This window comes from Ixodes scapularis, unplaced genomic scaffold, assembly GCF_016920785.2.
Source record: "Ixodes scapularis isolate PalLabHiFi unplaced genomic scaffold, ASM1692078v2 PGA_scaffold13__105_contigs__length_92229423, whole genome shotgun sequence".
Lineage (NCBI taxonomy): Eukaryota > Metazoa > Arthropoda > Arachnida > Ixodida > Ixodidae > Ixodes > Ixodes scapularis.
In genome coordinates this window covers 81423182-81444246 of record NW_024609839.1, presented here as the reverse complement: position 1 = coordinate 81444246, position 21065 = coordinate 81423182, and the positions used below count along the sequence as shown (strand labels likewise).

The 21065-nt window shown below is 46.9% G+C and overlaps 1 protein-coding gene across 1 annotated transcript; it reads left to right on the top strand.

Moving 5' to 3' along the window:
• Positions 1-2684: 2684 nt before the first annotated feature.
• LOC8031154 lies at positions 2685-9960 on the top strand. Its single transcript, XM_040223323.1, has 6 exons — positions 2685-2713; positions 2838-2925; positions 4582-4684; positions 5065-5150; positions 8033-8140; positions 9889-9960. Exons 1-6 carry the CDS (start codon positions 2685-2687, stop codon positions 9958-9960), a joined length of 486 nt encoding a protein of 161 aa, XP_040079257.1.
• Positions 9961-21065: the final 11105 nt, after the last annotated feature.

Sequence of the window (21065 nt, the reverse complement as noted above, 5' to 3'; positions counted from 1 at the left end):
CGATTGCAAGCCTGCCAAATATGCCCTCGCGCGCATGATGCTCGTGTTTTGAGCATACCCTCTTTTATTCTGCAAACCCTCTCAAAGCGCGAAAGACTCGGGCTTGAGGCTTGTCGCTGTCGTTTGTTTCTGTCTGTCGCTTTAGTGGGAGATGGGCATTAAACGTTTCACGGATGGCATCTGCTTGCCCAAGAACTGACAGTGAACAGACCGAAGGAAAAACGTTTTACTTGCGCACTTTTTTTTATTAATCTGAGCGATGAAATTGGGGTATTGGTGGCCGAGCGAGTTAGCGCAGCGAAGATCGGATCACGTGAAGTAGAAGCTCGCGCAGAATCCAGACATTCTGCCGGACCTGTCCCCAACCCCTGCCCGTTCTGATCTGCACGAGCAACGTGCTGTCGTATCCAGGCTTGCAGTCGAACTGCACCGGCTAAATATTTCATCAGCAGTGGAGGCACCAGGCGCCCACTGGGGCTAACTAACTTTCGACTGTCTAAACAAACACACAACACACCATTACCGATATACGGAACTGTTCCATTCGTATGCCAAATACGGAAAAGGGCAAAATATATTTCACGCTGGGTACCCCATTCACACGATCAGTATACATTCGGTACCTTTGACATAGGTCCCTTTGCTATCGGCGAATCAGCCCGTGCTCTTGGGTAGCGAGCACATGCCACGCGCGGAATATCGTTAAATGATTGGCCGCAGAGAATAAAGGTCCCTTAGCTAAAGGTACCTTAAAGGCCGGTTCAGAAACTTGCGTTTGAGTGCGTTTGACTGCGTTGCGTCGAGTACCGAAAGCGAGTCACCGGCACATTTGTGCTTCGTACGAAGCGTGGAATCCAATTCAAGGAATCGTCAAAAACGCGCGATATAAGCCGCAGGGATGTCCTGGTTTCTCGCAGCCGCAACGCAGTCAAACGGAGTCACGCGACATTCGAGACACGAATGTTTCGGTGACTTAGACGTAACGTAAGAAAACGGTGCTGTGTGCAAGGTTGATACGAGCTCAACCAAGCTCAACTCCTTGCGTTCCGACGAGCCTTGTGTCCTTGGCTGCCACGGTAACTCACTGTCCTAGCTCGTCGTCACCAAAACAGTCATGTCTCGAATGTCGCGTGCCAGGCTATCTCCTTGAATTGATAGCCACGCTTAATACGAAGCACAAATTTCCCGGTGACTTTTTTCGTAACGTAACTGAAGAAACCGGGGCTGTGTGAACGAGCCTTTATGGTAGTAGTCAATCGCCGGCAGTTTCTTCCTCCTTTCACTTTTGAACCATTTGAACTCAAAAGAAGGTTTCTGGACCTGAACCTGAATCCAAAAAGGAAGGTTACGGGGGTTTCAGATTTATGGTACGATGCTTCAAAAACAACTGGGAAAGAAGATTTGTCTGGAATATAATTAGGATGTGTACTTTCCGGTGTTTATTTGCGAGAAAAATCGGCGGATGTTTTTCGGTGTTTATTTATTTTTAAAACACCGGTGTATTTCGGTGGAACGTGTCACGTCGAGGCTAGAATCGGTGATTATCGGTGAAAAAAAAAAGCGATTGATCACTGACAAAGTTCCAATTTTATTCACATAGTTCATACACTTCTTCTCTAGGAAGCAACTATTTCTCACACTTGGTTATTATAGTAAATGCAAGCATACTTTCATGCTTGCATCTACACGCAAGGAACGTGCTGCCGTCATGGCAGCACGTTCCTTGCGGTTCTTAAGCGCGAAACACATGTACGACCAAACTGTCCGATCCGACGTCCGACCGCGCAATACGACGGTCGGAGGCGAGGGTTTTCAACGCTCTCCGATGCTACGAAAACCCTCTCACCCCAAGGTCATTCCGGTAGTCCGCACGTCGGATCGGACGGTTTCGTCGTACATGTGTTTCGCGCTTTAACCCGCAATTATGAAAACGCACGCTCCTGTACGACACGGACGTTAGCAGTGTCTTCCAGGAACCACAGCAAGCTCTGAATACATGGCTTGCACCGACATCACTTGGCCACACACTATAGGGAGTTTTCTTAGATCGTTTTCGCCGTCCCGCAAGGCCCTTCGCAACCCGCTACGATAGCGGGAACTCCACAGGCAAGGCTATCGGCGCGCAGGCGCAGTAGCAACTTCTTCGCTGCGGAACGCTTAGCGGAGGGGGCAGCGCGGTCTACGAAAACTCCCTATTGAGGAAAAGGCACGTGAGACCCTACCCTCCACTGCGTTAATTTTTCCACAAAAGGGGGCCATGGGGGACACAATAGGGGAAAGGCGTATGAAAGCTTAGCTTGCACTGCGTTCACTAGACGCTTTTGACCGCCAGAAAGGAGGGCGGACTGACGCCACCTGCAAGCCCTGTATAAACACTGGAAGAATGCAGGATCCACGAGATAACACGTTTGACGAACCTCTACGGGGAAAGGGTTTCGCTAGGTCGGAAACTAGCAACGACCGGTGTCTTTCGGTTTTAACCAGGGCGAAAATATCCAACCACCGGTGTTTTTCGGTTTTAACCGATTTTATATTTTCGTCACCGACGGATGTTTATCGGTGTTTTTCGGTTAAAACCGGAAAATGCACATTCTAAATATAATGAATCCACATCAAGCCAAGCCAAAGCAGCCAAACAATCCAAACAGGCACGCCCGGAATCAGAGCACGAGAACGAAGGAACAATGAACACGATTAACAATCAAGATCCAAGGTGAGGATAGTTATATCACTCGGTTGTCACGAGCGAAGGACTGACCTGATGATCCACGGACGACACGGACAAAGCAATGATCGTCCACCGCGCGTCTGTTTTCGGTTCGCCTCTTCTTGTCCAGACCCCAGGAGCCGCGGTGCAAAGTATGCTTCTGCTGCTTCCATCTCGAGGATCGAGCCAGCATCCAGGCATTCGCGGCACTGTGCTTCGTAAGCGGAACCTTTCCCCACGTTAAATACCAAACATAAACCTATTCGTTCCTCTAACGTGTCACCTGGCGCCTCTGATGAAGCTCTGCGTGTTCGAACGAAACCAAGAGACCTTTCCAGAAAATCCTAGGAAACCTCGCGCGATGCGAGGTAAATTGTGGGGCTGATGAGATCCTGGAAGCAGCACGATTCATTCTTTCTTATTATTAGGAGCCCAAACCGGGGAGAAAAAAAAAAAAAAAGGAAAGACAACGTTGTTGTGATTGTTTGTTTTTTTGCCTCCAAAATGGTGCCTGATGGGGTGCGGTTGAGTCAGAAATGGCGGGGCACCACCGCTGACCGCAAGCAGGGTGCGCCGCCGGCGGCGCGTTAGCTACAGGATGCGCCATGGCGCCAGCTCCCAATACGAGTGCCCGCGACGCAAACAAAAAGTGCTTGTACCTTTGTAAGACGGAATGTTCAGTGATTTAGTATCCACTGGACCCCATTTTTGAGACCGTAATTCAGAGCGCAAGCTCAAAACGACCTCCAATTTCTGCCAGAAAGAACGACAGCCTTGGCGATGTGCAAACGTCGCTGAAGTTCACTGTCAGGCTGCGTCCAACAAAAATAGACCCAGTTAAGGCGGCCAGTGCCTACCAAGCTTAGAGCCGCATCCAAAAGGCAACACTATGCGAAAAGGCTGCGATGGCGCAGGCGAGCTGGTGTAGATCTACCATTTCTTTAACCACCTGGGGAGAAAACTGGGGAGAGAACCAGAAGAACCAAACGTGGAAGGGACGAAGAGAAAGACAGAAGGCGTCGTTTCAACGACGCCTTCTGTCTTTCTGTGCATGTTCCTGTCCGAACAAACTTTTTTTTTTCTTTTTCGAGTGGGCAAAATAATTTATTTATTTATTTATTTATTTATTTATTTATTAGTTACTGTACCCTTAGGGCCTGAGGGCATTACAAAGGGGAGTGGGTTAAAAGGATGACTGCTTTCTGTGTCTCTCCAGACACAGCAAGTATGGTCATCAATTTGGGGAATATTTGTGTTGTTGATGATTAGAAGCTACATGGCGCTTGATCTTAAAGCACCATCTATGCCGGGAGGCTTTTTCGATCACCGATCTTTATGTACTATAGGGAGCTAAATAGCACGTAGCCGCTTTCAGAGCCAGGCGCGATTGAAGTCACCGTAAGTTCGATGGTTGTCCCGGAAGTCTGGCGTCTGCTTAGTTTCTTATTGCATTCAGCCAGTGATTTGGTCCACGCTTTTTTACATTTTTATTGGGCTTTTAATATTTCCCGTTAGCATTCAATTCCGAAGTTAAGGCATTCGAACCTGGGACGTGCACACCTGATCGACTAGAATCTCGAAATTTTAACATATCGAATGGCTTCCCAGAAGGCTTCTCGGGTCTGCTTGCGCTGTTATTGCGCAACAAGGCGACTCTCTTTAGATAAAAAGAAAGAAAAAGAAAAATATCTAGTCTCTTCGACACTGTTCAAACCAATGCTCGGAAGAGTTACAAAGCCTGTCGAACACCCACTTCCGGGACAAACCGCTCACTTCCGATAACTTCATATCAATTTGCTCAAAGCACCATCCAGCCCCCTAGTGGAGATCAGTGGGCCCGAACGGTATAACAACTGTGAGTGACAACGACGCAGATATCCAATGCCCTTGTGCTGCTGCTCCTCTTCTTCATCGTGGTCAATCCCGAAGAGGCCACCGTCTTCTTCAAGCTGAACAGCATCGACACCAACGTGGGGCGTGAGTTTTCGCAGCTCGAAACGTCCTTCTCTTTGCACGCTACTAGTGTTACTATTGTTTAATCGTTTCGCCCAAAGCCACGAATAAGCTACGGTTAAGAGCAACGGATTATCAGCCATTTTAGTGCTTGAATCATTGCTACCAGTTACCTAAAGCTTGACCTGAACTCACAGGAATCGATTTTGCGTCCTCCAGAAACGTTAAAACAAAGTCCGCGGCACCGTAAAACGATATCACCTGAACTTCCGGACACCGTTATCTAACGACACGGACGGTAGTCATGTTGTTGAACGATCGTCTATAAGTCGTTTATTTTGTGAATGCTGTTTATGTTATTATTTACTACCCTGCAAGCTTTAACCGTGTCTTATCGTCAACAGAAATCACAGCTATTCCCGTGCCTTACGTGGTGACCACCACCATCAGCATCATGGTGGACCTTTTTCTGCTGATCGCCATCGAAGATGCAAGTATCTAAATATACTTGAAGCAAGCGCATATATTATCTTCGTACTACTTATATCTTAATCAAAAAGGCAGATAGGTAAAACAATGTCTTAAATAAATGTAGATAAGACAGACTTAAAGTTACTCCGCGCCAGTGCAAACAAAATAGCCTTTCGCTTTTACGTTTCGGTATTTACAACCGAAGTTAAATTAATATTTGCTGTAAAGCGTGACACGTTTTCTTGTTGTATATTGATAATTTGCTTCTCATTTTGCTTGTTTCTTTGGCGTCGAGTCATTCATCTTATTTGTATCCATTTACAAGCTATATATTCAGTTGTCAAAAATACGTCCAAATGCTACTTTTTTTTTCGTCTCGTGTTACACTTAAAAGAGTAGTCAAAACGATATCGCGTTGGAATGGTAATGACTTTGAAGAGGCGTGGTGGTCCTAGTCTGGTCCAAGTATAATCGCACAGACTACCACTGATTCAGAAGCTTCTTTATCGCGGTAAATTTGCGAGGATAAACGAACTATACCTTTCAGTCTTGTCTTCGCAAAGCTCGATGGCGTAATTGTGGGATCGAAAGCACACGCCAGATAACAGTCGAGCGTGGCTCATGGATTGGACACGAGAACTGCGTGAGCACTCGATCCTGACTCGTAACTATCAATGCCTAGGCGGACACTTGGGTATACCGTATACTGGCTCGTGTCCAACCACTGCGGTGATGAGAAGAGCCGAAATGATTGAACTCTAACAATGCCTGGAGCTGAGCACGCCTTTTCTACTTTGTCAACTCCAGCGCGAGGTTATGATTAACGTTGGCGGCATAGGATAGGCACCAGGCCACGTGACCGCTTGTTCTAGGGGATGATCGATGCTCATATTTCTCGAATTTGTACGGCGACTGTCATTGCCTAGAAAGAGAAACTAAGTAGTATTTAGCGAAAGTAGAAAAATCGTTTCATGACCCCTTTAGGTATGATTGTGACTTCCCATGCTGAACGTTGATATGTTTTTTCAAGTTGGCAGCGCAGTTAATTTTGCTTTTGATACAAAACTTCGTGATCTAGCGCAAATACACGAAGATTTGCGGTCCAATATGTCCAATAGACCCTTTCGTAAAGGCGGTCTGCTTACCCTGCGCAGAGCCAAATCCGACACTCTAATGACGGTGTTGCACAGCACATGGGGGTGGAAAAAAGAGGAAGCGACGTATACCGGTTCAAGGCACCCAGAAAAGAAAATCAATGCCAAGTTTAGCCCGAAGTAGAGGTTGTGGTCGGTGCAGAACGCCTCGAAGAATGTCCAACGGTGTCCTTCGCGTCCATTATCGTCTTTTGGTTTCGTCCGTGTTTGGTCATCGTTGGGCGCGTGCACCTCCAAACATGAAGTCTTCCCCGGCTTTACCTCTGGTGGCGTCATGTCGAATCCAGAAGCTTCCAACCTCCATGGCACAATCTCTCCACACCAGAAAAAGCCAACTTCTTCCGAAGCATAACGCAGAAATGGAAAGAGCACTAAGTCCTTTTATGTCTCCTTCGATTCATGAAGTCCAGGCTGCTTGATTTGGGCGAGCTTAATCTCCTATTTCCGTCATTAGAGCGGCAATATTAGAGTTTTCCAGACTGCCAGTATAAATGGATCTTTACTTTTGAAAAGTGTCTAGAGGGAGTATTCACTGGCGGCCATAGCTGTGTGCGTGAATGCTGAGCGCGTGCTGATGGCGAGCTTCCAAAAGTTTCTTTTGCAACGTGCATTCCGCACCATCAAGAGTGCCGATCTTAGCAGCCTATTGATGTGAGCTCGTTCTGAGCATGTGCTCTTAACAGCACCCACAAATATGGCGTCCAGTGAATACTCCCTATAGACAAGCGCAAGAATGACTTCCCGACGGGTGCCCTATGAGTGCAAGCACGTGCAGCTTGCGCGTGAACATAGCTTTGGCAAGCTTGTCCGCACGAGCAGAGACATGGCGGCGGCCAGTGAGCTTGCTTGCAATTGTCCATAGGGTGCCTCAATGTTCTTCTGTTTAGGGTGATAACATCCTCTGTACTATCCGATGCCAACTGCACGCGCTCATAGGAAAAAGGAAAATAAAATGCCGCCGTAGCACGGCCAACGCCAAGAGCGCGTGCAGGGACACGCTCTTTCACGAGCTCCAGAACAAAACAAAAAAATATAATAAAAATAAGCGTTTTAAACAAAATGATGACATGTCATCACCCTAAACAAAGCGCACATGAAAGCACCCTAGTTTCATCTTATTCCGTTTACTTCAGTTCATCATTACCATAGCAAGCCAGGTTATTGCCATTTTGGACTCTACTGTGTCCTGCCCAGCATTGGCCTTTGTGAAGCCTCGTCAACGCCCGTTTCACTGGCTCGGTATTGGCGACCCAGCGAAATCGACGCCGCGTAGCGGCAATGCCGAGAAGCTCAAGAAAGGAGGTCGTTTCAGCCCTGACGTCTGCTATCGGTGCTTGGTTTTCGTAGGTAGCATAGAAACAAACAAAGTTTCCAGTAGTAATTGTTTTTATGCTTCCGCCGTGTTATTCATCCGCACTGACTAGAAGGTTTTTACCGTCGAAAAATCGTTTCGCTTTCATATGTAACACCGATTTTACGCTGCAGCTGTGCAAGAAATGTATGGTGGTCCGCGTGCTGAATGACGAAAACGACCTCCTTTCGTCCGCCATTTTGCCTGACCAGCGCGCCCCCTAGTTCGCTGGAGGCGCGAATATCTAAAAAAATGAAAAGGTCAGCAATGGCGGATGTAATTTGGCGCGTGTGCAAAACGTGCATACTAGGGCCCGTCACATTGAAACAATAGACGCAGTACGTCGTTCTTGTTTGTACCTTCATCGAGTGACAAGGTGTCACGTGACCTTTGCAGAATTGCCAGCCAGCCCTGCGTACGTTCATCCGATGGAGCTCCTTCTGCACCGGTTTCGAAGTGCTGTCCTGGGTCGGTCTCTTAGCGTGGAAGGCCAGCAGAGACAACGTGAGTCTCTCGGAGCCACACACGGGATAGGAGTGGCTAGGGAGCTTTCATGTGAAGCGCACATGAAGGCATTCTAGGAGTGGCAGGAGGGAGCAGCATCGGCTGTCCCGCCTCCAGCGCAAGCTTCCTGCCTTCGATAATGCTTCGGCGTGTCGTGGGTCTGTGCGTGCACGCGAAGCCAAAGCACGGTGGAGGGCAACGAGCGCAAGCTAGAGGCCGGACATTCGAAAGAGGCGCCCTGGCGTTCTTATCCTGCCAAAGACTATAGTCACGAGGGCACCCGTGCCCTACTCAGTCGATTCTCAGTTGTGTATAAATAAAAATGGCGACCGTAAAAAAAAAAAAAGAGGAAGTGCAGTGTTTTGTGGTATCACTTTTGTGATATTATCACAAATACATTGCACTTTACTCTTCATTGATGGCATGTAAAAACAGGTGATCGCAGTGCCATCTTTAACGAAAAAAAATAAAACTTCATGTTTTTTTGTTTTTATTTCTTACTGCGTAGTGTTACTATTTTTGCGTCTCTATTTCTCGCAGTTTGTAAGATAGTAAAGGCCTGCTCACCTTTTATTTTATAAAGCAAGGCCCGCCAGCTCATGCGTAGCCGTAGACAGAGAAACGCGAACGTCTCTTCGAGGCTTTCCTAAGAAGTAAAGTGCACCTCGCATGTCGGTAACCATGTAAAAAAAAAATACATTGGATGTTTTAGTATTTTCTTGCATGCCTCCTCCACAGTCGCGTTTATCAGAACTACGAGTATATACCTGCAATCGTTGTTTTACGAATGCGTGAAACACCGTTCACGAACCAGTCCTTGAGAAAGCGACGCGGCGCCTCTTGATAACTCGGTTCCATCGGCCGCCCTAATGTATTTTAATGAGTTAGTTTCAACTTTCAATATCCGCTTGACTGGTAAAAGCCAACGGCGTCCTTATGTGGAGTCCTGGACAAAACCGTGGGAAGGGAAGCACGCCGCGTAGAGAGGAGGAGAGAAGTGAAGGACATAGGCGAGAGGAAGTTGACGTCACGGGGCGGAAGCCAATGGGCGCGAAGATACCGGGGCGAGTCTGAACTTGCAGGTGTGCGGAACACGTATATGCCTTGGTTTGTGCTACAAAATGGTGCGTGAACCAAGTACTAGGGCTGGTCCAAGAAGGCGGCAAAAATTTAAGAAAGATATATTGATGGGCTCTTAGGTAATGCGTTAGAATGACCTTTGGGAAACACCACACACGCCCCCCCCCCCCCCTTTTTTCTTTTTCGGGCCGGGGGGGGGGGGGGGGGGGGGGACGCTAACACTGACCCCGCAACGAAGCCAAAAAGAGGCAGCAAAAATAAAGGGAGAAAAAAGAAAACCAAAACAGAAAGGTGAAGGGGTCAGTGTTAGCGTTTCCCAAAGATCCATTTTTTTTTCATGCTTTGTGCTGCACACACATTGGCCCATTGACACACTTGTCCCTACTAGTAAAAAAGAAACACACCGAACAGATTTATATTCAGTTACTGCTCTTCGTGTATACACCAACACGACGTTTACAATAAAGCTCGCGTTTGCCCACATCGGGTGTGGGCACGTGCGCAGAAACCAGAATCGCGTGACACGTCTGCGCATTCGCAATGCCGACAGCAGCGCCGCCGCAGTGGCTTGACGTCAGAGACTTGAACTGGTGTGCACCATGTCGACATCGTGTTCGGGACGTTCTAGCTGAACCTAACTAACATTACACCTTTTCTTTTCCTTTTAGTACTCGTTTTTCTACGTACCAACTTTGCTGGTCCTGGTCGCAGTTGCATTTAAAGTAAGTAAAGTTTGTTAAAGAAAGAGTAAGTAGACAGGCGAGCTGGTTGATGTTAGTAGTTTGAAGGGGAAAAAAATAAACGAGGACGACGAACGAAGAAGGGAACAAACACAAAACGTCTCAAACGAGCTACAAAACTTTGTTGGCACAACCGTGTATATATCCCCTCTCTCACACACACGCACGTCTCCCGGAATTCGCACACGCTTTTGTGACTTCCCACCGCGGTATATCTCGTCAACACCTCATTTCAAAGCAACGACATTATTTTGTACACAACAATGGTACAGGCAACAATTCAAAACAAAGCAGCACTTCCCAAAGCCCTGAACAAGCTCACTTTCCTGCATCCCTGCACAAGCCTCACACTGACGCCTGACAAGAAAACAACATACATCAAAAAGACTAGAAAAGAATTACAACAGCAAAACCTTTTGGGTCGCTCAATTTATTATGGACGGCTGACTGATACAATTGCCTACTGACTCAATTCTGATTGTCTCCTTCGAGACTACTTTTGCGTAATCTTTTCTTTGCTTCACACCACAGTTTTCCCCCAATCAGGCGAACGATTATTGCATACCTGCACACATTTAGCGATCTCAGAATTCAGGGACCTGTTCTTGACCGCCCTCATGTGCTCAAGAAGCGTATCATTTAGGCGCAGTTTCGTCTAGTAAGAGAACCCACAGGCCATCGGAATATCATACACAACTCCAGCCTGCAACAAACGGCGGTTTTTCTGTGTCGTTTTTGACAACCCTGTGCTCCACCCACATGCGGCTTACGTCTGCTACACCATGGCCTCCTATATACTGACAAAGCCTGGCAGATCGCCACGAGAAGCGGCCGCCGAAATGGAAAAGGTGGAGCGGCACACAACGGATGAGAAGAGAGCCACGTGACTGGCGCCCCGCTGCGGCGAGACGCCGAAACACACTTTTCCCGAGCGAACAAGTCTGTTTCGAGTCTTCGCCGCTGCAAACGCTGTGTGCTGACGTCCAGGTTCCCCGAGAAATGGCTCTTTGATGATCTGTGCTACCAGATCTTCGCGCTCCAAATCGGCGACCGGGCGATCTATGGCTCCGTCGTCGAACTGCCAGCCTTTGCCAGTGTAGAGGAGGCTATGGTTCAACTTAAAGTCGGAAGGAAAAAAATACTGTAACCCTGAGGCGTTTTGTGTTTGTCCCCTTCCTCGTCAATCGTCTCCCGTTTCTTTTTTTCTTTTTTTTCAAAAACGTGTAGGGGCGTTATTAAAAAGGTTTATATATGTTTTTTGTTTGTTTCTTTGCGATTTGACAACGATAATCTATAACAATACGATGATTGCGCAAGGCGTTGGATAAATCTCGAGTATCGTTACTATATGTATATATGTCATTAGAATAGTCTACAAAACTCCCTATCTTAGTTACGTCGTGACTATCTTTTAAATACTACTTGAAATGATTTGTGAGACTGTGGAATAATAAAAATGCTTAATGAACGAAGGAAAACAATATTAAAGCGACGGTTGAGTCACGGCATATCATTGCTGATGTCTGGCTACGGGTTGACTGTTGTTCTTTACTTCTTCGTCTACCTCTATATCTGAGGCACGTTCGGCGCTGTGAGCAATCACGCTGCCCACATCTTACTTGTGCGCGTGTTTATAGGACGATCAAAACAAGCCATCAAACTAGGTTACGGACAAATGGTTTTATTGGAGGCACGTTTCCAATTATGTACAAAAAATCCTTCCGTAATTTTTTTTTCTTCACATTTTCGTTCAGTCAACAGACGTACCCAATCATTTTGATGCTATTCAAAGCCTTCACTTTACAGAAAGTTCACGTTTATCGCGCTCAGATATTTGGCGCTCAAAGTGCGGCTAACGTGAACGAAATACCGCGTCATTAGAAAACTAAATGCTAGCCTTACACTGGCCTTCACGAGACTACAAGGCGACTAGCAAATTCTCTCAGAGCTTTATTAAGTATATATAGCTCCTTACATTTCCTTTTTTCCTTAAACATTTTTTTTTTACATTCAAAAGAACCACTGTACAATACTCACTAAATTACTCATGATCTGCAGTTATTAATTCTTCATGTTAATGTGATTTAAAACGTGTGATTGCGTTGTTTCTTTTTGCGCGGTTCGTAACTGCAGCGTAAATATTTTTTGTGTTTTGTTTCCGAGTGCTGTAACCAAGGCTGGGACTTCGTCAGAACGCTGCTTGCCTTCCTTCGGACCCCCCTCCCCGGCTTTTTTCGTCTGAAATAAAGAGTACACACATACACAGTAAAGAAAATCCCAATTCACTAATTGATCTGAATTCAAGCTCCACATATTCCAGCTAAGCTCAACTCATCACTTCCCCTATGCCAGCTCCCTATAATGTGGAGAAATTCCCTCACAACGTCCGAAAAGGATTTTCTCGTTATATATTAATTTTTTTTCTGTGGCGAGAAAACCAAATTCTTGGATGATCGCTTCCCGCTTTGGCTATAGCAAGTTACACGATTTTCTAAACTTCCAATGCAGTTTCAATCGGTCCAGTGCGCACCGGCATGTTCATATGAAGGTTGGTTCCGACTTTTGCCTCTGAATGTGATCGACTGCGTTCCAACCGCTTGCGACCGCTTACGACGAGACGGCACATTGGCGACATCTATTAGGTAGCCCCGCAACAAATTCCGATCTGCGTATATCTGCATACTGCGTAATGCAATCTGAAACCGATTTGCGTACTGCAAAACTTTCAATTTTGCTGTACGCAGATCGAAATTGTTCCACGGCTACCGGCCGGATGGCGCCAGTTGGCCAGCGTTTTACTTCGTCGTTAGCGGTTACAAGAACGCACAATTCGCACTTGGCCACAGTCACGCGCAAACACGCGAATCAACCTTACATAAAACATGCACGCCATGTTCTCGTTAGTAACTTGGCGGTCGAAAGTACCAGCCAACCCAGACTTAGTTAGAACCGAGACGAGGATGATGGTGGACTAACCCTCGCCTTCTGTTAACGACGGGTGAGTGCTCACTGAAAAGATGTGCGAGTAAATGTGAAGCCGCTGATATTTATTCCGCCTTCAATTCACGATTGGCGCACCCAGTGTTTTCTAATTGTGCTAATAGTGATATCATGGTAACGAGCTTCAACTGCCCGCCACTGCAGGTATACACCATCCTACGTCTAAAGAAGTACGTCAAGGTGCTGGAGTCTGCTCCGAAAATTACGTATGCCGCGCAATAAAACGAATTTACAAGACCCTGTTGTTTGTTGTTAGAAGAAATAAATCCTACTTTATTGCTTCCTGAAATTGGAACCACTTTACCATGCCGAATCTCAAAGGATTGACCACAGAATCAAAAGGAGCAAACCAGTCATATTATGATTATTTTGGTATAGTATACCAATATGATGTATTCAAAACTAAAGACTTATGTATCCATCGGTGAGGTTGGAATACATGTGCTAAAAATCGGCCAAAAAGCGCACGAAATCTAAGCATACACACCGAAAAGCGGACTTGTGTGAATTTACGGTATAGTTACAGTGGTTAAACTATCTATTAGCGCCGAGATGTTTCGGTGGCGTCCTCTTACTGTTTCCATCCGTGACGTCACGACTGGGATTTGCCTCACCGTGACGTCACCAGTTGTTATCCTGGCTACTTACCATCAGGTGTGACGCCGAGTTCGGTGGTGTGTTTAAAAAGCACAGTGAAGGCTAGGAGCCATCGCAATCCGAAACTAACACCGTCAAAGTTGACAATCTGACAATGCTCATATGCCCATAATTTGGCCAATCGGGGAAAGCTGACCGGAGCGACGCTTTTGGTCGCGCACATACGGTGACAGGGTATAAGAATTGAGTGGAAGCTCCGTCTTCAGCACACGCTGGTTACCTTTCACCGGGCTTCAGCTGCGCGTGCGAGAAAGCTCATGGTGGAGGCGGAGTGCGCAGTGAATAGACCGATCTCACCAAGCTTTCCACGCATGCGTGACGCCGCCATAACTGTAGTTCGTAGGAGGCAGACGCCAGTTCACGAGATAGATCGTGCCGCCTCGTGCTTTGCTCGCGCAGACCTCCAGCAGGGTTGTCGCGCGTGCAGAAAGACTACAGCTCCCACGATGCATGGCGGAACCGGTGGCGTACTCAAACTAGCTGGTGCGATCGGTGTATTGTTTCTTAGCCGGTCACCGACTATAGATAGATGATGTCACGTGACTACTAGCGGAGTCACATGACACCATGATGTCACGTGCCTCTGACGTCACGGTGTAACGTGACAATATCATTTCGAGTTAGGTGTAATAGGTCCTAACAACCATCCCTGTAAAAATAGTCCCACTCCACAACGCCCGACGTGCGCACGGGATGTCGCCGACTGGTACCTTCGCTCAAAAATGGCGTCGTGCAGCCAGGGAGAGACTGAGGCTGGGAGAGGGGGAATAGCATCACTTTTCCGTTTACAGGGGCTCCAGTAGCTGTCAAATCGGGGCTGTCGCACTATCGTCGCCGTCGCAGTACGTACGAACGGTTTTCGAAAGATGTGGTTGTGTTATCTCTGTCCTACTTTGTTTATTCTCTTTTGAACCTTGATCCGTACCAACACGTTCTTCGTCCATTAGTACGGTATACCTTTCTTGTTTTAGTTTCGGGCACAAAAATTCGCCGCATTAAAAGATTCTTGGAAGTTCAACTCTCGTCTAGCCTTTTTTTTTAATTCGTGACGACAGTTGTGACGATAGTTGCAATGATGGCTGCGTACACGAGCGCCGCTGCCCTGCTTGATCGGTGAAGCTCGTTGTTCATGAAGGGAAGGAGGAGCTTTCCGGGAGACCCGCGTAGCTCTTGTACAAACTGTACAGAATCATGCCCTGCGAGACGAGTCTTGTTAGGTGTGCACACCAAGCAGCAAACGTAGGCTCGTTTGTGGGGCGTTACATGAACCGGGCAAAAACGTCATGTACGAGGTGTGATCAAGAAGTTCTGGGACTTATTTTGTAGCCTAAAACAGAAGGTAGCACAGTCATGCGCGCGCAGCAGTCGAAGGCAGGGACCTTCCTGCGTCATTTTGCCAAAGGGCATCGCTCTGTGAACACTTGGAACTGCGCTACAGGAGTTTGTTTGACCACATGCACGGCATAATGACGATCTCTTTATAAACTGCAAAGCAAAGCGAGAGCGAACATCAATTTTACGTCAAACTCAGCAAATCTAAATGAGAGGGCTGACTCTTGGGCGAGTTGGTATTGTGCATTAGAAAACATGATTGCGCTTTAGGACAAGGACAGTGACAGAACAGACTAAGCGCTAACACATATGGTATAGCTTCGCCAATACTGAAAAGTCCTCCGACGAAGATCTATGGGAGCAGCGGCGAACGTGACAGTGGCGCCTCTAGCGGACTCGGAGTTTGCAGAAGCGGACGACGCAATGGAAAAGTGTAGGCTCTGCGACGTCCTAGAGCTTTGCGAGCCCCGTTTCTTCACCCAAACAGCTGAAACAATTCATTACGGTCAGTCCGTTTGCAAAGCGGAATCCACTGATCGCAACTGCAACGACAAACAAATAACAACGCGCGCAGAAACTAAGATACAGCAGTTTGTTTATATAGGTCTCAAACGCCATGCAGGGTGGTCACACGCGTTTGAAGCGCACCTGGGAAGCGGAAAAAAGGCGTTTAGCTACTCGAACTACGTAGTAAGAGGTATTTCTTACCCGAATAGGTGATTATTAAAACGTACGCAAACAATATGCTAAAATTACCAGAGCAAGCGCACCAGTCTCTGCAGCATTACAAAAACAAAAAGTAACGAAAAAAAATGACCATGCAAACACTTTCCCAGCTTTGCAGAAGATGGGGTCCCCATCCCAGAAGAAACTAAAAAGAAATGGGGAACAGTCGCGAACAACGGCGAATGAAACGAAGTTAGCAGACGATACAAAGATACAAATCACCCAGTAAAGACCTCCTTCAACGACGACGATCGCACGGGGCGTCGGTAGGAGCATTGAAAATTAGCAGGTAATGCTCGCCGCGGGGGGGGGGGGGGGGGGGGGGGGGGGGGGGGGGGTAGTAGAGGAAATTTTTTAACACGCACACAACCTCAGGCTCTGTTGACACATTTATTATCGTGTGCTGTTTATACACCTGCTAATTTTACTGCAGCAATTAAGCTCAAATAATTTTCACTCCCAGTGATATATTTGTTTTATGCCAAATCAGTTACTAAATGTGTTGAAGTTGGAATCCCTCATTGCAGCACATCTAGCTTTAATGCCTCTTTTTTGCCTCAAACTTCGATTCACTAGAACCGCCCTCCCGCAGCCATTGTCACAAACACTGCCTCAGATTTGCCATTACTAACCCGTTACATGATGTTTAGTATTAAGTTTGTGTATTGTTTGCCTTTTCATTGATATTTGTTTTATTCCATGTACATTGCCATTACAAACCTGTTAAATGATGTTTAGTAGTTAGTTACTGTAGTTTTTGCCTTTTCATTGTTATTTGCTTTATTATATTTACTGTGCCCCACTCCTCTCTGTAATGCCTTCAGACCCTGAGAGACATAATAAATGAAATGAAATAAATGAAATGAAGTTGAAAAAATGGAAATACGAAACAGCAAATCTTTTTCGGGTGATTGTTTCCTGTAACGCTTACTTTTATCAACATAGTCCTACACAAATTCTTAACATTTCCCTATGTTCTTTTTCGACCTTTGTGACTGTTATTTCCTCTTAACGCTTTCGTATTGACACAACGATTTGAAAATAAATACGATATTTTATATTTAAACTTTTGGCGAGCAAGTTTTCTTACAATACAGTATTTTGCCACCAAACGGAGAGGCACAACGGACCAAGCGCGTCGGTTCTACTGCAAGAATGACGGTTGCTTCCCGCAATGCTTGTATAGAAAATGGCGTACCCATGCGATTCACACGATTACCAGCGACCTCCGCGCTTCCCCGTGCCGCGTTGTTCGGCAGCACCATGAGTTGCAAAGTGAATTTTACGACAGTGTGAGATGCGGGACATTTTGAAGATGTGGAAATTTCTCGCGGGACGCGGGACACGAGCCCTCAATGCGGGACAGTCCCGCAAGTCGCGGGACGGGTGGTCATCCTAATGCAAACGGCTGTACCCTTTATAAAGGGCGGTAGTTTGCGCCACATAGCCTAGAAATTAAGAACCAAAAGTATAATTTCTTTCCTTCGCCAATTTGCTTACCGTCCGCAATTTCGTAACTATCAGCAGGCGGTGTGGGACATCAAGCAATGGCGATTGCCATTGTTGCTCGATGGGGTTTCGAAAAGAGTCTAATTGGGAATCATTCCTATTTCAAAATGCGGCTTGCTGAGCTTCAGAGATACGACGTGAGAAAGCTCAGGAATTAGAGCCTTGCTTTGTCTCAGACTGTTTTAACATTTCTGAAGGACGAAAAAAGCGCTGGCAGCTGGCAACAATGATTTTAAGCGTTAATACCCCCGCCCCCCGCCTCCCTTAAAGGTCGTGCTGGCGATACCCTGCGGAGGGCAAGAAAGTTGGCTTAGAAAGGCAAGAGTAAGAGTAATACTTTGTTTGTTTGTTTGTTTTGGTTTCTAGGCAGGTGGCGCCAGCTACCCCCCGTTACAAAAAGTACAGTCATAACCTTTCATCCATCGATCCTATAGCCAGCCGGCAGCAGCCAGGCGGCGCCGGCAGAGTGAGAGGCCACAGTTACAGACTTTCTCGTTGTAACTTGGCAATGGGTGAACGATAAGCCCCACATTGCGTGCCGAAGGCTTCGAAATGCGCGACGTATATATACGAGCGCATTAACGCACACATATTGGAGCATGACGCAGCGAAAAGCCTGATACTTCTTCGGAATAGAGGCGCGCTCCGGTGGTACGCATTCACGCTCCCATTGGCCCGCCAGGGCTGTAGCTTCCGCCGTACTGGCATGTTACGCGATCACGGCTTCCTGGTCTATACCCAGTATTTCTTGCTTCAGACACTATAGGTAAGCGGCGCCACCAAAGGAAAAGCTCACGTTTGAACATTGCAGCCGCCACTCCCAGGGATACCCAATATTTCTTGCTTCAGTCGCTAGATGGCGCCAAACCAAACAGCACTGCAGGTTGCCTATGGCTGGAGTGTCGTTAATTTTAAGCGTGCCATATTTAGTGGTTATAATAGAACCTACTGCCACACTGCGACAATAGGGAACGTGACAGTCCCTCCATTCCTCCATTCTTTTAACAGCTTAACGCAACCAGGGCTCGCAGCACGGCATTTTTACCCGCTTCGGCGTGATCGCCGCTGTACCAGCTCGTTTTGCCCCTGCCTGTATGTTCGCGGCAACGTTACCGGGCATCGGTTCACTGGTATACGCGGTGTATGCTTACCCGGAGCGGAGTCATGAGCATGCCGAACACGAGGAAGTCCCGCGATCCGAAGGCGTTTCCTGTTCCGTGCTGAAATCGAGATGGTTACACTTACAATCCCCGAATTGAGCGATTATCAGCTCACTGAAGTGGCACCGACAAGCTATACATTTTTCTAGCGCTTATCACCCAGGCCAACAATGCTGAGTCAATGTGCTGCAGACGCGTGTGTGTAGTCTGATACTACGCTGGATGGAGCACATATACTCGGAGTCGGAACCCGTTCTACAGCAGACGAAGATGACAGCGTGCAAAAGGCGATTACTTTTCCGGCTGACCTCACTTCAAGAGTCCTAAAGGGCCTGCACACCGCGCACGCGTGTTCAAACAACGCAGTATTGGGGCCCTAACCTGGACACTTGGCGAAAAAGAAAGCGAGAAATCCAGCGCCTCTGACTGGCAGGCGCCAAGGTCAAGTGCGGAGTTGGCCAATCACGGTCGCCAGGTTTCTCGCCGACTTCTTCTCCAAGTGTCCAGATTAGCGCCCTTGGTCACGGTCCTATAGACCTTTGCATCGCTTATCACCCAAGCGAAAAATGCTGAGTCACTAAGCCGTGGAAGGCAGGCGCAGCGCCTGATATACCGTCACAGCAGAGCAACAGCGCATGCTAAGAAGGCCTTCTACAGTCCAGGAGACAAAGATGGAAGCGCGCAGAAGGCGATTTTTGCTAAGGTCTATAGACCCCTTTCAAAAGACCACCCTCTGTTGGCAGCTGTGGAGTCCCTGCACAATGGCGGAATAAAGCCGCAACTTCACGGCGCACGTTTTGCGTTATTTGGTTGGATGAGAAGGCAAAAACACACCCACAGGAAAAGGCAATGAGCGCAGTGACGTTGCACTTTGGACTCTGTTTGATTGGCACGTCGGCTTCTACCATTGGTCGCACTTTATGGAATGAGTTGCACGTTCCACGATGTCATCTGTTCCCCCATCGTGCAGTGGTTCCGACCGTCTCATAATTGGCACGGGACTTTGGAAGAGCGTCTATTGAGCAAGTTGCGACATGTCTTTTTATTTATCAAACTGACTAATTAACGCGCAGTAATTAGCTAGCTTCTTAAATATGAACTTGAGCGCAAATCTTGCAGTACAAACATTGTCGTTGCCATTCAGGTAGAAAGCTTCGTGTGTCTAACTGTTTCGAGACTTAGACAAAATGAGCGCGAGATTAAAAAAAAAAAAAAAAAGAAAACAAGATCTCACGTGACCACACGAACTGCGTTGTGTAAGCACTGTTGACGGTAACGCGTTACAAGGAACGGTATTACTTATTTCAAGTAACGGGTAACATAGTTATGGATGAAGAATAAAATAATTAAAACAGTTTGCCTATCTTCTCTCCACGCAGAAGGTCACACTTTAGAAAAACCTTAACGCCCACGCCCTTTGACCCGGTGTCAAAAAACGCAGTCGCAAAAGAAAAACAAAAAAACGTTGTCGCAAAAGAAACAAAAACACGTTGTTACCGTCAATTAATAAATAAAAAGTAACGCGAGAGTAACGTGCGTTACTTTTTTGCAGTAACGGTAACGCGTTACTTTTACTTAGAGGTAACGTAGGTCTGTAACGCGTCCCTTCATTTTGCAAGTAACGAGTAACGTAATTCCTTATTGTTTTTTCGGTAACGCCTTCGATACTGGTTGTGAGTGTCCTTATTTTACGTAAGATCTTTTTTTTTTTTTTATTATTAATTAACAATTAGACGCACGAAGGCTCACGATACATGAGAACACGCTCTCCAACTTTTGCACAGGAGGGTTGGCACTGAAAGAATTTAAGAAGTTAGCTAAATTCGTGTTAGTTCGCCAGTTTGGCATACGGCAAAAATAATATATTGACTTACACAATAGGACTATAATTCTACCCGCGTAATTTCTTTGAATTATTGGAGCAAGGTAGTTGAAACGTCCTGTTAAGAGGCCTAGATTCCTATCTGGTGCGAGGACATTCGGAATAAGAACATATATTAGCTACTCAACATCGGTCGTCTTTCGCAGAAGAAACACAGTTTTAGAACTGAATGCTCACAGCTCTCGTCTGCCCCCCCCCCCCCCCCCCCCCCCCCTTTTCGCTCCCCCTCCCTTTTTTTTTTCTGAGGAACAAGTTAATTAGTACAAAAAAGGCATGACAAGCAGTTCCCGTTGTCAAGTTGTGAGACCGACTCAACCAATGGGCGCAACCCGAAAGTCCTCACCTTTCGAATGAACAAATTGAGGAAAAATAGGGCGATGCCGAAATCGGCCAACATGTAGAACAGATTCCACGTGAGGAAGAGTTTTAAGGTGGTCCGCGGTGCCTGGAACAGACGGTCAGGGTGTCTACAATGCCAACAAGTTTGGAAGCCATAACATTATCCTATTTCTTTTCGTAGGCGCTACGCTACGCAGATCATGAGCATAAGAAGATGGGTACGGTACGCAATGGGACACATGTGTAATGTTGCAAGAGTGTGTGCGTTCTTTACTGCACGTGCGTGGGACCCCAGCGCCAAGCACAATTTTCGAGAGAAAAAAAAACAAACAAAAACCGTGACGTGTTTGGTGTACATGTCATGAGGTCACAGCGTCACGTGATGTACCAGCCCTCAAGTGACACTCTGTGACGTCACCGCACATGATATTATTACGTCACATAATAACAGGATCTCACGTCTCACTGTGAAGTCACGCGACGCTATGACGTTACACGAC